This window comes from Oryzias latipes, chromosome 6, assembly GCF_002234675.1.
Source record: "Oryzias latipes chromosome 6, ASM223467v1".
Lineage (NCBI taxonomy): Eukaryota > Metazoa > Chordata > Actinopteri > Beloniformes > Adrianichthyidae > Oryzias > Oryzias latipes.
Window position 1 is genome coordinate 14,418,129 of NC_019864.2, and position 16,924 is coordinate 14,435,052.

The window sequence follows — 16,924 nt, forward strand, 5'->3', positions numbered from 1 at the left end:
TTATGACAGAGTTTTTCCTAAACACTGACAAAATGTGTCATGTACTGCTGCTCGTATCATTATGAGCTCTGTTTTTCTGGATACTATGTGCTGTGCAGATATTTCTTACATTCAGATTGACTCCTTTTACACAAACGGCAGGATCCAGTGGTAGACAACAGCTCATCCCTCCTTTGAAGAATTGGTCAATGTTCCCCTTTAACGAGTGCAAAACACCCTGGAGGCAAAGAAACTGTCTTAGCTATATGTTTTGACTCAATAAAGGCTAAACATTTTAATATTCCAGACCTTTCTTTGAGTCTTGTCAGCAGAGCGCACTGCTTCAGCCATGTGTACGAGCACCTTGACCAGCTGAGCTTCATTGTCCAGCTCCTTCTTCATTGCCTGACCACAGCAGCATCGCAGCGCGGCCTGGATCTTCTTGAACCAGCTTTGATAGTATGGGTCATGTTGAGCGTCTGCCAGGAGCCTGTCCACACATATAAACAGTTGATGTTTTAGTTAGGATTTCAAAATAATAATTTGAAAATCCCTAAATTTGTAGATTTTGTTGCACAAGATTATTTCTGCAGATCATCATGTTAAATGTTTCAGAAAGCATTATGTAGCTTTTGTGCAAATTAAAGCAGAAAAGGTTTATACTCCATATTCATGAAAAAAAACACTCAAATGTTCTACATTTTTTGAATAGTCATTTTCTAAAACAACCAAAACTAGCAAATGTTCGATATTTATAGAAACATTATAAGGTATAAGCATTTTTATAAATAGAAATGGCTTCAATTCTGTACATACTAAACACGTTTAGAGTAAACTAAATCTACTACACTGCTGTCGTTTTATGTGCGACTCACCAATAAAGCTGATGACTGATCCTGATGTTCTTCAGAGATCTATCCAAGAGCAACATCACCAAAGGTGAGTTCAACTTCCACTCATTCTTCAGAGCCTGTAGAACAGAGGGAAACTCAGCCTCTTGATGAACTGCAGTTCATGCCACATATTCTACGGATGTTATCAGAAAGTGCGGCACCTTAGAGCCCTGGGTTAAGAATCCCTGATCAGTCTAGACTAGGGGTGTCAAACTCATTTTCACCAAGGGCCACATCATCATAGTGGTTATCCCCAAAGGGCCAGATGTAACTTATACATGTAACTAAATGTAATGAATAATAAATGTACCTACTCCTTAATGTTGAATTACTCAATATTTATTAATTATAACTTTTTTAAGTGACAATTACAGTTGCATTGAAAACATATGTTTGATGTTACTCTAGCATAAATCCTTTTAAAATGTGTCCACTTATTAAAACCCACATAACTCCATTAATGAAGGATCAAATTGTCCAAGTGAATAAAGAAAAATAACATAAAACTGAGCTAGAAAGAACATGTATTATGGTGTAACATTTTACAAAAAAGGGCTGCACACAGCCTTGCATCCAACTGATAGTTTGACGAACAACAATTTGTCTGCATACACACATAATACCTGCAAACATTGAATAATTACAACAGTAGCTACACATAATTAATATGTCATCAACTACAAAAAAATGAATTTTAAGAAATTAAAAACTTTTATGCTCTCGCGGGCCACATAAAATTACATGGCGAGCGGGCGGGCCACATTTGATCCCCGGGTCTTGAGTTTGACACATGTGGTCTAGACCCAAGTCCAATTTGTCTTTGAGACCAAATGAAATGTTTTCCCTGTGTTTGGTTTTCTCACCTGAACCAGCTGTGGGAGAAACAGCTCCAGCTCTCCATCTGGTATTTGTTGAAAATAGTGCACTGCAGCCTTTCGGACGGTCTCATCAGGTATCCTGGAAAACCATTCGGAGTAAACAAACCTCTGCTTTTGAGTCCAGCTGCGGTTATAAAACTTATGGAACAGCAAAATGTGTCATTTTAAGCTTCATTTCTTTGAGAAGCAAAGCTTTTATTCACTTAAACTGACGTTTTTGGACTTGTTTCAGTTTGTGAAATAATATAAAGTTCACACCTACGATCAAATAAACCTTTTTTGACAGGTTTTCATAAAAGTTAGAGTCCTATCAGTTGTCACACACCTGGGAGGACACTCTAAGACAAGATGTGTTTTGATAGGCATCCTGACAAACCTTCACATTTTAACCATCAAGCACGGTGGTGGAGGGTCAATCATTCGTGCTTATATTGGAATCACAGGATCAGTTGCCGTCAGTGAATAAATCAGAAGCTACACTGATTTCAAAGCCAAATGTGAAATCATTCCAACTATATTCCATATAAAAAAAGTCACATGATGCAACTTCCTGGTCCATTTTGCTAGACTTGTCTCAACACATAAAACAATGACATGCAATAAATCTAACTAAAGCTACCGTGGCATTTAGTCATAATAGATGAAAACAATGGCATGTATGTTATATAACATGACTTATTGATTTTAGGGATTTTGTCACACGACTTATTGACCCACCTGTCAGTGAGCAGGAAAAGAGCCTCTTCAGGAAGGTAGATGGGCCAGTTGTCAACCACCGTGTAGATTTCTGTCAAGTCTTTCGGCTGCCAGTGGGGCACACCGCCCAGCAGCAGGTGAAGGAAGGTGCTTCCTTTGTTACTCAAGTGGTGTTTGCTCCACAGGAAAGCCTTCTCGTTTTCTGTCAGACTGGTAGCGGAGAAAACACCTTGAGCTCTTTTCTCCAACACAACTCCAACCTTTGGAAAAGACTTCTTTTACTCACAAGCAGAGGCAATGCTTCTTTGATATCTGCAGCATTTTCTTTCGAACTTCGTTGCAAGGCTCAGAGAACTCGATCGACCCTGGCAGAGCCACGGGTCTCTGATAAACCCACTCGTACTGATCTGGAAATTCAAGCTTAAAGACAGAAGAAAAATAATTGAGTGTGAATTTGGGGTTTATGGGTCAACCAGTTGTGTGGCGCTACAGACCTGTAGTATGACCCCCTCAGCCTGTTTGTGGAGGTCGGACAGTGCAGGACTTGGAGAAAAAGGCAACTCAGGGGAAATGCACATACTTAGGAGAACAGTTCCTCTTATAAGAGTCCTAAAAGAATAGAAAAACATCTTAGGAACCAAAGAGAGACCTGAAAAAGCTTAGCAAATTATTCAGCAACTACCTTGATAAAACTGATGAAACAAACCTGTGACTGTACAGAGGTAGAACAACCCAGGCTAAAAGCTCCATGGTTTTTCCTTTCTTTGCTCCTTTTACGTGAAATCTCAGCATGCATTCATACGGAAGCTGATTTATGGGAACAGGAAAGACCATCCTGGAAATGACACATACCAGAATAGATCTTTTAAACTTACCTATTTAAAATCTCTTATGTTTTCATTATTTGTGCTTTATTTAATGTGACTATGACTGCATGATAAAAAAGTAAAAAACCAAAGCATTGTCTAGTGTATGTATACATTTTAGTTCACCCGGTTAATCTTACGTTCGGTTGCAGTTGATCTTGTTTCTGCATGACAAAGCAGTGCTGATATTTTCAGAGATGGCAGCGTCACAGATTGAAACTCCTCCATATAGCAAATCACAGGAAAGGGAAAAGCTGTCATAACTAAAATCCATGGGGGGAAAAATAAAAACACGTAGCACACACTTGTTAGTTCGTGTGCATGGATCAGTGCAGACAGGAGAATGCAAATATCTAAATGTACTCATACCTCAGCCAGGCGGGGAGCAGCTTATAGAGAGAAACAATGTTGAACTGCAGAATTTCTTGGTTGTTGTCCACGTCACAGGTTTGCGGGCTGCTGATTATTCGCTGAACCGTAAAGTTGGACTGGAAGTTGTCAAAATACAGCTGCAGCAGTTTCAGAAGGACCCCATGGAGCATGACCGTAACTGAAACACAAATGCAGTTTAGACAAACAAAGCATTTCCTCTTAGAGACTTGACACACGTGTGGATTCTACAAATGCATTGTGTAACAGGAAATATTTTAAACCAGGAGAACCCAAGAACATTTTTTTTTTGGTTTGTTCATTTTGGGTAGCCACAATTAACAGTGGCCAAAAATAAATAAAAAAAATGGGGGGGGGGGGGGGGGGGGGTCTGATGGTTCCTCCAGAACAATATAACACTAACTGTAATAGTGATCAAAAAACTAAGTTTTTTTAAGAATGGCAGGTTGCTTTTTATGTCTTTTGCTCTTAGAAGTTAAAGCTGTTTAAATAAGATGAAAAATTAAATTAATGAAAAATAAGACGCAATTAAAAAAAATAATTGACCTAAAATTTGAAAAGAAGCAAATTAATTTTAACTTTAAAGATTCGGTTTTGTATTTGAATCGCTTCCATGCTATTTACCTCACACAACTTTGAACTTTCCTTGATGTAAACTGAGATACGGGACTTGATTTGGCAAAAACTGACCAAAGAGAGCAGACTTGGATTTATCTTAGACAGGGAGACTGCCTCCTTAAATTAAAAAAAGAAAAAACTGGAACAAAATTCTAACCAACCAAAATCTAGAATTTAAATGATGTAAACTTCATTATAAACAATGTTTTTTACTGCTACTCACCAGACTGACACTCAAACATCTCATCATTGTTCTGCAAAACAGAAACAGGTTTACTAATTCATTGCAATTTAAACACACAACAAGCATATTCTTTAAAAGAGATGATAGGCCACAACTGTCGGGTTCCTTGGGTCAAGCCGCTTCTGAGTCTGGGCTAATGGAGGAAAGGTCTCTACTGGGCCAGGAAGAAGAAGGGCTGGGCTTTTGGCCAGTGGTCCAAGGTCCTGTTTTCTTATGAAAGGAAAGTCTGTCTTTCATTTGGGAGTCAATGTCCAAGGGATTAGAGGGAGACTGGTGAAGAGCATAATCCATTTGCTTGAGGTCCAGAGTGAAATCTTTAGTGCCAGTCATGATTTTGGCTGCCATGTCCAGCGCCGGTGTTGGCTAACTGTTTTCTTCAATCCAAAGTCACTGCAGCTCTCTACCAGAATGTTCTGGAGGACTCAGATTCATTCTGCTGAGGATCTGGATGGACTGCAGATTTCACCTGGCTCCTGCCCATATACCTCCAGAAACACCAAAACCTGGTTTGATGCCCGTGTCATCACGGTGCTTGACTGGCCTTAAAATGAGGGGCACAAGACCATAAAGAACGAAGAGCTGGCATTGAGAAAACCTGGGCATCCAAAACTCCCACACAGTGCCACAAGCGGATTGAATCAATGCTGTGGCGTATTGAAGCAGTTATTAAGGCAAAGGGATTCCCAAACAAGTATTAAAGATGGACATATAATTTTAAAAATATTTTATATCAATGAATTTAATGTAATCTTAGCTCTGAGAAGTAAATGGTGATTTCTCCACAGTATTCTAATTTTATAAAATCCTGTTTTTGAGGGTTTTATGAGCTTTATGTTAAAAAAACAACAAGAAAACTTAAATCAATTCAATCAATACATACATAAATCAAGTTAAGATTGGGCTGTGAGTTTATATTCTATGAAAGTTTAATTTCTGAGTGAAATTATGAAAATGAAAACACTTTTCCATGATACCCATTTTGTTTGGGAAAGAGTCAGTATATAATTGTTTAGTTGCTCTCTTTTTTGATTTTGTATTTTCTTAAAATTTAAGCATTAAAAAATTCTGGTAAAATAGTGTCAGTTAAGAACTATTTTCTTCTTTTTTATGCCTTTTCAATCACTAATAGTACAACTGAGAGAAATGCGTTCAGATTTTGTTTTGCTTTTTTTCCACAGTTCTGTTTAATAAAAAATACACTTTTTTATGAATGCAAAACAGCAGAAAGCTAAAAAGGGAGGATGTGATGTCATACCATAGTTTTGAGGTTGGTTCGGTTGAGCCGGCCAATGGCTTCTTCCAGTTCTTGACTTGTGAGTCCAAACAGCAGATTCGTGATTGTACGAACTCTTGTCACAACATCATTGATTTTCTGCTGAGACTGCAGACGTGACCAGATGAGAATCGTTTGGGAAGGAAGTTTTTATTAGTTTGATTTGTCCACTAACCTGACTTTTCATGAGCTCTGCCACTTCTTTGCTATAGCTGTTGAGCACCTCCTGCATGTTGACCCTGCAAAACGCAGACTGATTAAACACATATGAACACATGGAAGTGAACCAGTGAGTTATGAGTTCTACCTATAACTCAATGCCAAGTAAACTGAGACTATTCAATAGGCAAGCATGAGGGTGAGTCATAATCCTACCTGGAGATGTTGTAGACAGTAACAGAGTTCAGGAATGGGTACAGGTGACATTCTGTGCTGTCATCTTCAGCCTTACAACACAAACAAAAATAAAAATAAAACGTAGGCTGCTAAATATATTAGCATCTCATGTATTTAATAATTTTACTCTCTAGGGTTTAGGATGAAAAAAGCTTTTCTTGTGCAGTTTTTCCATATGCAGTTAACTCTTTGCTAAATGCCAGCAGTTGCGTCAGTGAGTGTAAACAGAACAAAGTCGAGGACTCTGGGTGTTTTTACAACTACAATATCCCTCATGTTGACAACACCGCTTGTGACAACAGGGCTTCATGAGTGGAGATAAGGCCAACCCTGTTTGCTGTATGGTGACCTGGAGGAATTTGAACCCACTCACATTTCTGACCAGATGGCGTTTCAGCCTGCCGCCATGGATGAGCCGCAGGTGGATCACCTGTTTCAGCTTGTGGCACATCTGTACTTTCTCATGCACAGAGAGTAATTCAACACTGCGGAGGCAGAGGGAGACAGATTTGTGATGCAACTTCAGCTGCGTGTCTCTGACGGAAACAAGGATCACGACTGACAGTAAAATGGATCCAGAATTTCAAGATCTGCAGCAGTGACGAAAGAAAGACACACTCACTTTTTCAGATACTCCTCTGAGTCGCAAAACTTTAGAACATATTCCCCGGCTCTGCTGGGGTCAAGGTCAAGCAGCTCCAAAATTTCATCAATTAGCTGCTGTACTGGCTTGTTTGCTGAATAAAATAATAGAAATCAGAGTCAGGCAACTTTGTTTTAATTTATTACAACTGCTCACTTAAAAATAGAAACTCACAAAATAAAAGTATATTATACATACACTATACATATTTACATATATGAGAGTATATGTATATATATATATATACATATATATATATATATATACACACACATATAGTGTATTTAGTGACATTTTTTAAACACAAAAAAAGCAGAAGTTTTTTTTAAAAGCCATTTATGTTCATTATTGTTAATGCGTATTTTCCTAGTTGAATTGTGAATATTTAACTAGAATTAATACATTTTAAAATCAAAAGCCATTGAAAAGTAATTATTAAAATAATTTTTGATTAATTTTAAAATCAATGTAAAAATAAGTAAAAAAATATATAAAATGTAAATGTATAAAAAATGTATAAAAAATTAACCATTAATATTTAAGGTTTTATGAAGTCATTTAATTTTTTTTAGGAGGATGTGTGAGCAAACTAAAATAATGTGCTTATTCAAGACTGAATGGCATTTTTATTGTTTTGAAATTTAAAGGATAAGCAAAGTGCTTTCCATAGTCACTGATTATTTTGAAGTTTTTTTTACCCTCTGTGGGGAGGGGAAGCTGGTGGTTGTCCTCCTCGTTGGATACAGTGACCTCCACCTCCACCTTGTTGAGAAGGGAGGGGTGGATTTGTGCCAGTCGGCCCCACACCACACCAGAGTTCTGATCAAAGTTTGTGTGCTTGTACTGTGACTTCAGCCTGTAAGAATGACAAATTACCAGCCTGGCCAGAAAACAAGAATTCATTTACGAGAAACATGCCTGTCAAAAACTGGAACTGAGTTATTTTGAAAGATTACATCACATTGACTTAAACTTAATAGATGTAAACAATAAAAAAAAAAAGGTTCTGCAAAAACAGGCTCCCTCAGAAAAAAAAATCTAAATTTCTTAATTCATTGGCAGATTTCATTTACATGAAGTACGAAAAATGGTCTTAACAAAAATGATCTTATTTTAAGAAAAAATATTCCAGTCGATAAAAGACTTTTTCATTAAAATAAGATATTTTTGCTCTTGTATAACATTCTTGATATGATTGTTTTTCTTGCAAAATAAGAAAGTTATTCTTGAAATAAGAGAATTTTTACTTAAAGATTTTGTTTTTGCAATGTGTTTTGTTCTTTGCCTTACTGGGATGTTGTGCTGCAAAACACTGCCAGATCCTTAGTGCTGCCCTCTGGACAGTTATTTAAGATGATGGCCCATGGATCCTAAGATTAGGATTAGGGAATATTATAACCGCTTGAACAGTCTGCAGTGAGAAACTTCATGCACTGGTACTCACTTGACTCTCCACTTGTGTGTGGGAACGCATTAGTCTGTTTGCTGGTGTAGAGACGGTGTCCAAAGACATCCTCCTGTTGTGGATTTGTTGCGGTCTTGTCCTGGGGGGAATGGGAGGTGGCACAGGTTCTGCTCCCATGGGATCACTGAGAAATCGAGTCCTAACATTTTTGGGTGGACGTGGTGGAGGGCCATTTCCCTGATGTTCAGTATTCCAAATATATCCTTGAGGGTTAGCTTCATCTGGAGGCATCACGGCATAGCCAAAAGGCTGCTCTTGGTAACCTGCAGCAGGAAAATCTGTTGTGTTCTGTCTCTGCAGGACGCCATTGTGTCTCATGAAGGGATCCATGAGCTTTTAGTAAACCATCTGGTCTGAAGTCTCCACCGCTGTCTTTTCAAAAACACTTTATAGAAGGCACTTGACCATGGAATGAAAAGAAAGAAATGCAGTGATTCAGTTGCAGTGTTGGAGCATGTCAGTCGTTTACAATGGTCTAATAATTAACAAACTTTCAACTGCCACCAAAATGAAAGCAAAGTGCTTCTACCTCTGAAAAGGACGTGACAAGCAGCTTCATCTTTGTTATTATCTCAGCACTACAGCTAAAAATGCTTACTTTTTACACAACCTGTGCAAACTTAACAGAAATGTAGCAAACGTGTTTGGCCTCCAAAGCCTTTCACAGACAAGCATGTACTCCTGACAACAGATTAGTCTTAAATTCTGGCATCAATAGTTTCCAAAAATATTTGTTTAAAGCTTACCATCACAGCTCTGCTCCCCACACCACCATTCTGTATGAAGGGGAAACTTTCAATGAGCCCAGGCTGAACAAGTCAGACCTGTACAGCCCAGCTTCTGACAAACTTAACCTTCCCGCCCACAAAACCTCCCCTCTGCTGGAGAAAAGGGAACATTACACCTTGGGATTCATTTCAAGTTTTTACTTTTGTAAATCAAGCATAAAACAAGATATATCAACAACAAATTTGAACGAGTCCACCATAGATTATTATTTTGGTTTATCTTTTTACATCATATATATTAAACATCCCCAGGTTAACCATGACTAGGATTCTTTTAGTCCACTCCTTGTTCAGGAATGTCATGGAGCAGGTTAAGATGTGAGGCTGCTTTCCTGTAAGTATTTCTCATGTCACGATAAATCCCCCCGTTCCCTGCATCTAACATACCAGGTAAGTTTACATTTAATTTGTGGCTCATCCTCTTGAACTGTAGGCCTCAGCGTGCGTTTCATTTTCCAAAGCTATGAGCTATGCGAGGGGGAAGGAAGTTCTTGGGAAGCTCTCTGTGGAAGTGACAGCGACAGCTCTCCACTGAATGTGTCACACAGGCGTCAGCTGTGCATGGACCGGGGGCCTCCATGAAAGAGAGGACTGATCAGGATGGAGGTGAACAAGAACGACACAACTGCCTTCATGCCCTCTGGAGACCAAAAACCTGGATTTCCTGGATACTACACCCTCATTCCACTTGTCCTCTTAACCCTGATTGGATCAATCCTGGCAGCGGTAAGAGTCTTTTTCAGTTCCCTTAAGTTTAAACTTTCAGATTAGCTCAAATTTCTAATACTGTTATCTTTTTCAGGTTATTTATGTCAAAAAGAAATCAAGGTAATAATAATAATAATAATACATTTTATTTAAAAGCGCCTTTCAAAACACCCAAGGTCACTGTACAAAGTTAGAGGTAAAACACAATAAAATCACAAGTTAAAAACAATAAATAAATTGGATTCATTAATAAAATCAGCTGACAGAAAATGAGAAACTGTGTTCCGGAAATGCAAGCTTGAACAGAAAGGTTTTGAGTCTGGATTTGAAGATCAGAAAGGAGTCAGTGTTACGGAGGTCTGGGGGGAGAGAGTTCCAGAGTTGGGGAGCAGAGCGACTGAAGGCACGGCTCCCCATGGTAACCATACGGGCCGGAGGGACAGAGAGCTGAAGGGAGGAAGAAGATCGAAGAGAGCGAGAGGGAGTGTTAATATGGAGGAGATTAGAGAGATAGGAGGGAGCCAGGCTATGGAGGGCTTTGAAAGTGTAGAGAAGGAGCTTGAACTTAATCCTAAAGGCTACTGGAAGCCAGTGCAACTGCTGGAGAACGGGAGTGATGTGATGGAAGGAGGGGGTTCTGGTGATGATGCGGGCAGCTGAATTCTGGACCAATTGAAGCTTATTTAGAGTTTTGTTGGGAAGACCATAGAGAAGAGCATTACAATAGTCGAGACGAGAAGTGACCAGACTATGAACTAAAATGGAGGCAGAGTGGATGGTGAGGGAGGGGCGGAGACGATTAATATTACGTAAATGATAGTAGGCTGACCGAGTAATGCTATTGATGTGGGATTGAAATGATAATGTACTATCAAGGATGACACCCAGACTCTTTACTTGAGGGGAGGGGAAAACTGGAGAGGAATCGATGGAAAGGTTAAAATTAGGAATTTTGGAAAGGGTGGATTTGGAACCTACGAGGAGTAATTCAGTTTTATCACTGTTAAGTTTGAGGAAGTTTAGGGTGAACCAGGTTTTTATTTCAGACAGGCAGGAGGAGAGGGAGGCAGGTGGAATACAAGAGTTGGGTTTACTGGACAGATAGAGCTGAGTGTCATCCGCGAAACAATGAAAATCAATATTGAATTTACGAAATATATTGCCAAGGGGTAGCAGGTAGGTAATGAAGAGGAGGGGACCGAGGACAGAACCTTGAGGAACACCAGATGAAATGAGTGAGGGTTGGGATTTGAAAGAATTCAGTTGAATAAACTGAGTGCGGCTTGAAAAATAAGAATGAAACCAGCGGAGGGGGGTGGACTCGATACCGAGGGCTGAAAGTCTGTGGAGGAGGATGGAGTGAGATATGGTGTCAAATGCTGCGCTCAAGTCGAGGAGGATGAGGATGGTGAAGAGTCCAGAATCAGCTGCAAGGAGAAGGTCATTGGTGATTTTTAGTAGGGCAGTTTCTGTGCTATGAAGGGGACGGAAACCAGATTGAAAGGCTTCAAAAAGATCATTTTGGGTGAGATGATGGGAAAGTTGGGAGGCGACAATTTTTTCAAGAATTTTTGAAATGAAGGGGAGGTTAGAAATAGGACGAAGATTATGAAAGGAATTGGGGTCTGAGCCGGGTTTTTTTAGGATGGGTCTGACGGCAGCGATCTTGAGGAGTGAGGGGACAATACCTGATGTCAATGAGGAGTGAATAATGGCACAAATGAAAGGAAGAAGAGAAGGAAGGCAGGATTTAACCAGGGATGTTGGTAGGGGATCTAGCAAACATGTGGATGGTTTGGACTTATGGATGAGGCGGGAAATTTCACTGGGATCAGGGAGGAAAAAGGAAGTGAATATATGAGTTACAGAAAACGAGTCAGACGGGGTGGGAGGAGAGGTGGAGGAATGGAGATGCTGATGGATATCTATAATTTTCTGGTTAAAGAATAATTGAAGAGAATTACAGTGCTCATCTGAATAAAAATGAGGGGGAAAACTGTTACGGGGTTGAAAGACATTATCCATTAAAGAAAACAGCATTTTGGAAGGTAGGGTTGTACCTGTCACTATTTTGGCTAAAGCAGTTTTTAAATGTTCTTACACAAGTTTCATTTGATCCCTTTGCAATGCAGATTAGAGGAGCTGCGCCACAGGCTGATTCCTCTGTACAGCTACGACCCCGCAGAGGAGCAGGAAGAGTGGGGCGATGCTGGCAGGGAGGATGAGGATGCTGAGCTGACAGTAAGCAAAGCTTCACTGACTGTGTTTAAAGATCACACCAGCTGAGAGGAACTGTGCTTAAAGCCCTGAGATAAACAAAAGGGAACATTTTCACCTTTGACCTTCCAGCCAAACAAAATTGTGGCCTCTGAGGGATCCGTAGACCATGAATCTGTTGTGTTCTGATGATAAAACTTGAATAGTTTCTTTAAATAAAAACCTATTTTTATACATGGAAACTCTATCAAATGCAATTCAATGTGGTCTATATTCGTCAATCTAGTGAGCATTGATGCACACCGGCTTTTTGCAGAGACTTCTGGGAAATTTCTAGGGCACTGGATTTTAGAATTGTAGATTCTAAGATCTACAGCCCCACAAAATGGTGAACACACTATAGTGCACTAAGAGAGGGAAGGAATTCTGACATAATGGTGGTTTGTGTCATTGATGTTAATTGACAGGGGGACCTTTTAAAGTTAAAATGTTTTTTTTTTATTTAGTACAAATCAAAACTTTTTATTTCTTCAACTTATATTGTACACAAAGTTTTGCATTTGTGATGAAGCAATGTTAAATTAGTAAAAAAGAAAAGAAATACCGGTACTCAAATTTTTCCAGACATAGTAGTGCAATAAAGTTGATAGTATCTGTAGTTGTTAAGTCCAAAGATGTTAAGATCTGTTGAAGCTCAGAATCTCATGATATATGTGGGGTGGGGCAGCTGCTGAAAATGTCATCAAAAAGACTCCTGGAATCACAACATTTGCTGTGAGCAGAGTAAGTGAAATCAAGACGTGTTTTGAGCTCTGGGAGAAATGGGTGCAGCTCCTTCATGTTCAACCCAGGGCCAGAGGTGACAGTGGATGAGCGTCTTGTTTCTTTCCGAGGAAAATGCCCCTTTCGGCAATACATGCCCAGTAAGCAGTATGGCATAAAAATATGGGCAGCCTGTGATTCAAAAACCAGCTATGCCTGGAGTCTACAGGTTTACACAGGGAAAGCTGCAAGTGGTATCCCTGACTCTTCCTTCCTGACTCTAAAAGGAAGAAGGAAGTAAGGACAGAAAGACAAATACACCATGCTTCACCTGCAAGGAACACTCTAAATGTGTTACATTTTGCCACGCATGCATCTGAATACACACGAGTTCTTGCACATATGAAGTAGTAATTGGTTTTAGTTGATTTTCATGTTTTGTTGATTGCGTGACCTTGCAATTTCATATTTTGTGCTAGATTTTGTGTTTATGTAAAAGTTCTATTGTTTAAAAAAATATACTTTTGCCTCCTTCTAAGTATAAATATATATCGGTTGAAATTGACCCGTAACACCATATACGTTACTAAAGTTAAAAACATAAAAATGTAAAAATAAGCAAACCAAATTTATTTTGGGGATGAGTCTATCACCCCTCAGTTACAATCAGGTAACACAAAAATACTTTTATTTAGTTATATTATTATCTTGAAGTTCCTTCTGCCATTTTTGCTTATTAAAAAAGAGGGACATATTGACAAAAAAAGAGCTGAGGCTCCCACCAAAGGCATTAAAACTAACAAGATAACTAAAAAAAATATTAGAGATAATTGCTTTTAGTGTATTTTACAGCTGATTTAGGACACGGGTCAAAACTGACCCGTTAATATTAGAGATGTACATGAAAAGCTAACACAGGAGGAAGGTTAACTGACTTCTTGGTTCTTTTGTTATGAGACACGGGTTATGTTTGACACATACCTGACATGTTACGACAGTCTACGTCAGAGTCGTCCTATTTCTAGATATGACAAAAGGCGAGGAAAGAAAACTGACTGACGGAAAGTACTTTGAAAGATGTGACAGAAAGGACTTGAAATCCGATTTCTCTAAGGCTTTTGCTTTTCTGTTAACAGAATTACACTTGAGAAAGTTTTGCAACGTGTGCTCAATATCAATTGTGCAATTTAGCCCCAAACTGTATGCCTAAGACATTTTTTTCTCCTTGTTTTTGCAGGAACCACTTTGCAAGTCCTCACAGCTCACATTCACCCCCGACAACAGAAAATGAGCTGGACATCAAGACAGAAAAGTCCATTCACAACATTCATTTACATAAAATTGCTTCATGTTCAATATAAGACACTAGAGGGCACTGAAAGTCCACTTTATTCCCCAGCTGTGTTTATCAGCTGTTTTGTGTTTAAATACAGGGTTGTGTCAGAAATGGCATCAGGTGTAAAAATTCTGCCAAACCACCTTAAAGGTGGAATGTGCTGATAGGTGAACAAGTGAACAAGTGAATGAAAATGCAACCTACATACAAAAAAAGGACCTCATAGCTTCAATCTTCTGCTAAGCTTTCCTTTTCCTAGCCTGAGTTTTCACTGCACACACCTGTTCCCAACTGCCAATCAGAGGCCTTTATAATGTGGACAGACCTTCTTGAGTTGAGCAACTTCCACTGGCAGGAAGATGGGATCACTGAGAACCAGGTGAATGACACACTGACTCTGATTGCAGACTCTTTACTGTATTTGTTATGTTTACATGTATTTGTGGGTTCACACTTGTATGAACAGCACAATTTTGGGCCAACCTCAATTGCTCCTCGCCTCCATCCTGTTGGTTTCTGGTCCCCTCAGTCCTGTCTCTACCCTGGAACACCTATTGTGTAACGTCTGCCCCCTGCATGAAAAATCTGAGTTGTGTCCAAACTTCACCACCGAGTGTCGGCCCGGCGAGCGCTGCACCAGCTCAAGAGGCTTCTACGGTGCCCTTCACGTCCTTTCCGCTCAGGGCTGCATCAGTGCCGACCTCTGTGGTTCCTATGAGATGGTCACTTACAGAGGAATCAAATATAAACTTCGTTATGCTTGCTGCTGCGGAAACACATGTAACGAGGCGCCTGAATCCAAAACCACACTGAAGGAGCTGCTGCAGATGATCCAAGCTAAAGCAAATGGCACTGAGGCTGCTGTGGAAAAGCCTTTGGCTGTGTGTGCAAACAACACACTGATAGAAACCAGTGCTCCTCCTGCTGTTAAGGCATAGATTAGTGTCTGTCTGCTAGAGGCCTGTTTACCTACAGAGTCCTCTGAGTCTCCCAAAAAAAGGACTTTCATTTGGTCAAATGTTTGCATGCTTTGGGATTTTCCTCTTGTGTTTGTAATGAGGGTGGGGGGGAGAAAAGGTGTGAAATATTTGTAGTTCAGAGAGAATAAGGTGGGTTTGTAAGCCTTCCTCCTGCTATAAAGTGGTTTTGTTAGTCTGCAGTAACTGATGGATACTGAATTAAAAGCACTGTTTAAACTCTTATGTGGTGTAGTTGGTCTGTGTGATTTAACTGCAGTTGTGTAGGAGTGGCCACTTCAGCTCTTCAGAACATTTGATTCTCTTATTATGAGACTTTATTCCCTGAGGGAGGTTCATACATTTTTAAAAACTTTAAATGACTAAATTGTATTTTAGTCCCCCCCCCCCCCCCCCCCCCCCCTATTCTTTCACACTGAACTCCCATTTATATATAACACACTTTAGGCAAACTACTGGCACCTGTGCACGATCACATGATAAAACTTACTACAATTTCTTTTTTTTTTTTTTTTCTCCAAGTCTAGGCTAGTTTAAAGTTTGACAAACTTTTTCCTTGGAAATTGAGCAGAAAAAAGTAGACCTCTTTCAGGGGAGAACAAGGGCCCCCCTTTTATGGTATAGCTAGAGATTCTTAATAAAAATTGTACAAAAGGTGACTAATTACAAATAAAACCAAAGAAGGGTAACGGGACCTTTTTATTTTTAAATGGTCTTTTAGAGCCAAAAAGTTTAATATTTCAATCTGACATCAAGAAGAAAAATCACAATAGACAATCTAAGGAAAAATCCTAGAACTGTTGCCAATCCTTTCTAAATCTTTAAGTACAAGCATCTGAGTAGGGATTGACTCTGCTGATCTCCTTTTCTTGCAGGCAGCTCTTCCATGCTGCTTTGCTGTGGCTTTGCCTTCCCCTTCCTCTGCTGCTCTGTGAAAACCTGCATTGCTACTACAGCCCCGTCCTGGAGAAGGAAATAACGTTTGAACTCGTCGTGACAGAATGCCCTCCGAATGAGATGTGCTTTAAGGGGTTGGGTCGCTACGGCAACTACACTGCCCTATCAGCCAGGGGCTGCATGTTGGAGAAAGACTGCAGTCAGGTTCACAGCCTACGTCTCCTGGGCACCGTCTACACCATGAGCTACAGCTGCTGTGACTGGCCGTACTGTAACCGGGCCGTCGCCCTGGAGCCGCTCACTGCTATGCTGGTGGCTGCTGCTGTGGTGGCCTGCAGCTTTTGTCTAACATGAATGGTAAATGCCCAGTTTGAACAGACTGAGGAAATTACCAGGATAGTAGAAGAGACACTTTAAAAATATTTTAATCAGTGTATTTTTATTTTAAATGTAAATAAATTATTTGAGACAATCTTGTTTCTGGATGATAAGTAGCTGCCACTTCATAAAGTGCTTTTCTTGTTTTTCTTTTTGTGCCGGTGAACCTTATTCTATTTAGTAGGACACGCTAAAATAATAATTGGAATGCATACTGTTTCTTGTCATCCATGGATCTGTTAGCATGTTCTTTCGATGAATGCTGCAGCAGGAGGTCATACTTTGAAAAGCCTCCCAAACCCAATTCAGCCAAGGCCTTGTCAGGTTGCTTTTCTGATAAACTTCTTTCAAGGACAATATACACTTTCCTTCTGCCCATTGTCCACAGTGGTCTTGTAGTTTATATTTAAAAGATATTTTTAAGTCTGAGTTTGAAAATATAAATCTCTATGCTGGTAAAGATAAAATCCTGATCTCCAAACTGCATACAGCACGATTTGATTGTGTCTTGTTTAGAAGA

At 39.6% G+C, this 16,924-nt stretch overlaps 2 protein-coding genes across 4 annotated transcripts in view; one reads left to right on the top strand and one right to left on the bottom strand.

Moving 5' to 3' along the window:
- The window catches only part of pik3c2g (phosphatidylinositol-4-phosphate 3-kinase catalytic subunit type 2 gamma), a 16,258-nt gene extending 7,082 nt beyond the window's left edge, over nucleotides 1-9,176 (bottom strand). For both annotated transcript variants that reach the window (XR_908881.2, XM_011475965.3), the window contains exons 1-20: nucleotides 9,088-9,176; nucleotides 8,321-8,740; nucleotides 8,167-8,246; nucleotides 7,575-7,732; nucleotides 6,856-6,970; nucleotides 6,607-6,718; nucleotides 6,213-6,283; nucleotides 6,013-6,076; nucleotides 5,820-5,945; nucleotides 4,544-4,574; nucleotides 3,682-3,862; nucleotides 3,453-3,575; nucleotides 3,153-3,281; nucleotides 2,941-3,055; nucleotides 2,733-2,866; nucleotides 2,468-2,656; nucleotides 1,736-1,829; nucleotides 855-949; nucleotides 289-469; nucleotides 110-217 (exon numbers count right to left, since the gene is read on the bottom strand). Coding sequence is in view for 1 of the 2 variants with exons in the window: in XM_011475965.3 (XP_011474267.1) it covers nucleotides 110-217; nucleotides 289-469; nucleotides 855-949; nucleotides 1,736-1,829; nucleotides 2,468-2,656; nucleotides 2,733-2,866; nucleotides 2,941-3,055; nucleotides 3,153-3,281; nucleotides 3,453-3,575; nucleotides 3,682-3,862; nucleotides 4,544-4,574; nucleotides 5,820-5,945; nucleotides 6,013-6,076; nucleotides 6,213-6,283; nucleotides 6,607-6,718; nucleotides 6,856-6,970; nucleotides 7,575-7,732; nucleotides 8,167-8,246; nucleotides 8,321-8,671 (2,457 nt within the window). In the remaining variant the exon portion in view is untranslated. The remainder of the gene's footprint in view (nucleotides 1-109; nucleotides 218-288; nucleotides 470-854; nucleotides 950-1,735; nucleotides 1,830-2,467; nucleotides 2,657-2,732; nucleotides 2,867-2,940; nucleotides 3,056-3,152; nucleotides 3,282-3,452; nucleotides 3,576-3,681; nucleotides 3,863-4,543; nucleotides 4,575-5,819; nucleotides 5,946-6,012; nucleotides 6,077-6,212; nucleotides 6,284-6,606; nucleotides 6,719-6,855; nucleotides 6,971-7,574; nucleotides 7,733-8,166; nucleotides 8,247-8,320; nucleotides 8,741-9,087) is intronic.
- Nucleotides 9,177-9,223: 47 nt separating this feature from the next.
- Nucleotides 9,224-16,554, top strand: LOC105354207 (uncharacterized protein C3orf18 homolog). 2 transcript variants are annotated; one of them, XM_011475967.2, is made up of 6 exons: nucleotides 9,224-9,519; nucleotides 9,591-9,855; nucleotides 9,932-9,957; nucleotides 11,970-12,078; nucleotides 14,054-14,531; nucleotides 16,005-16,554. In XM_011475967.2, exons 2-5 carry the CDS (start codon nucleotides 9,730-9,732, stop codon nucleotides 14,105-14,107), a joined length of 315 nt encoding a protein of 104 aa, XP_011474269.1. In that variant the 5' UTR covers nucleotides 9,224-9,519; nucleotides 9,591-9,729; the 3' UTR covers nucleotides 14,108-14,531; nucleotides 16,005-16,554. The 2 variants fall into 2 exon arrangements, with proteins under 2 accessions (XP_011474269.1, XP_011474270.1); XM_011475968.2 differs by having other exon boundaries at nucleotides 9,678-9,855.
- The last annotated feature ends 370 nt before the right edge of the window (nucleotides 16,555-16,924 follow it).

Excerpts from the sequence above, each read along its gene's own strand:
- LOC105354207 (XM_011475967.2), top strand. The coding sequence starts at position 9,730 with ATGGAGGTGAACAAGAACGACACAACTGCCTTCATGCCCTCTGGAGAC. Across the intron at positions 9,958-11,969 it reads TATGTCAAAAAGAAATCAAG|ATTAGAGGAGCTGCGCCACA; the intron begins GTAATAATAATA and ends TTTGCAATGCAG. Across the intron at positions 12,079-14,053 it reads ATGAGGATGCTGAGCTGACA|GAACCACTTTGCAAGTCCTC; the intron begins GTAAGCAAAGCT and ends TTGTTTTTGCAG.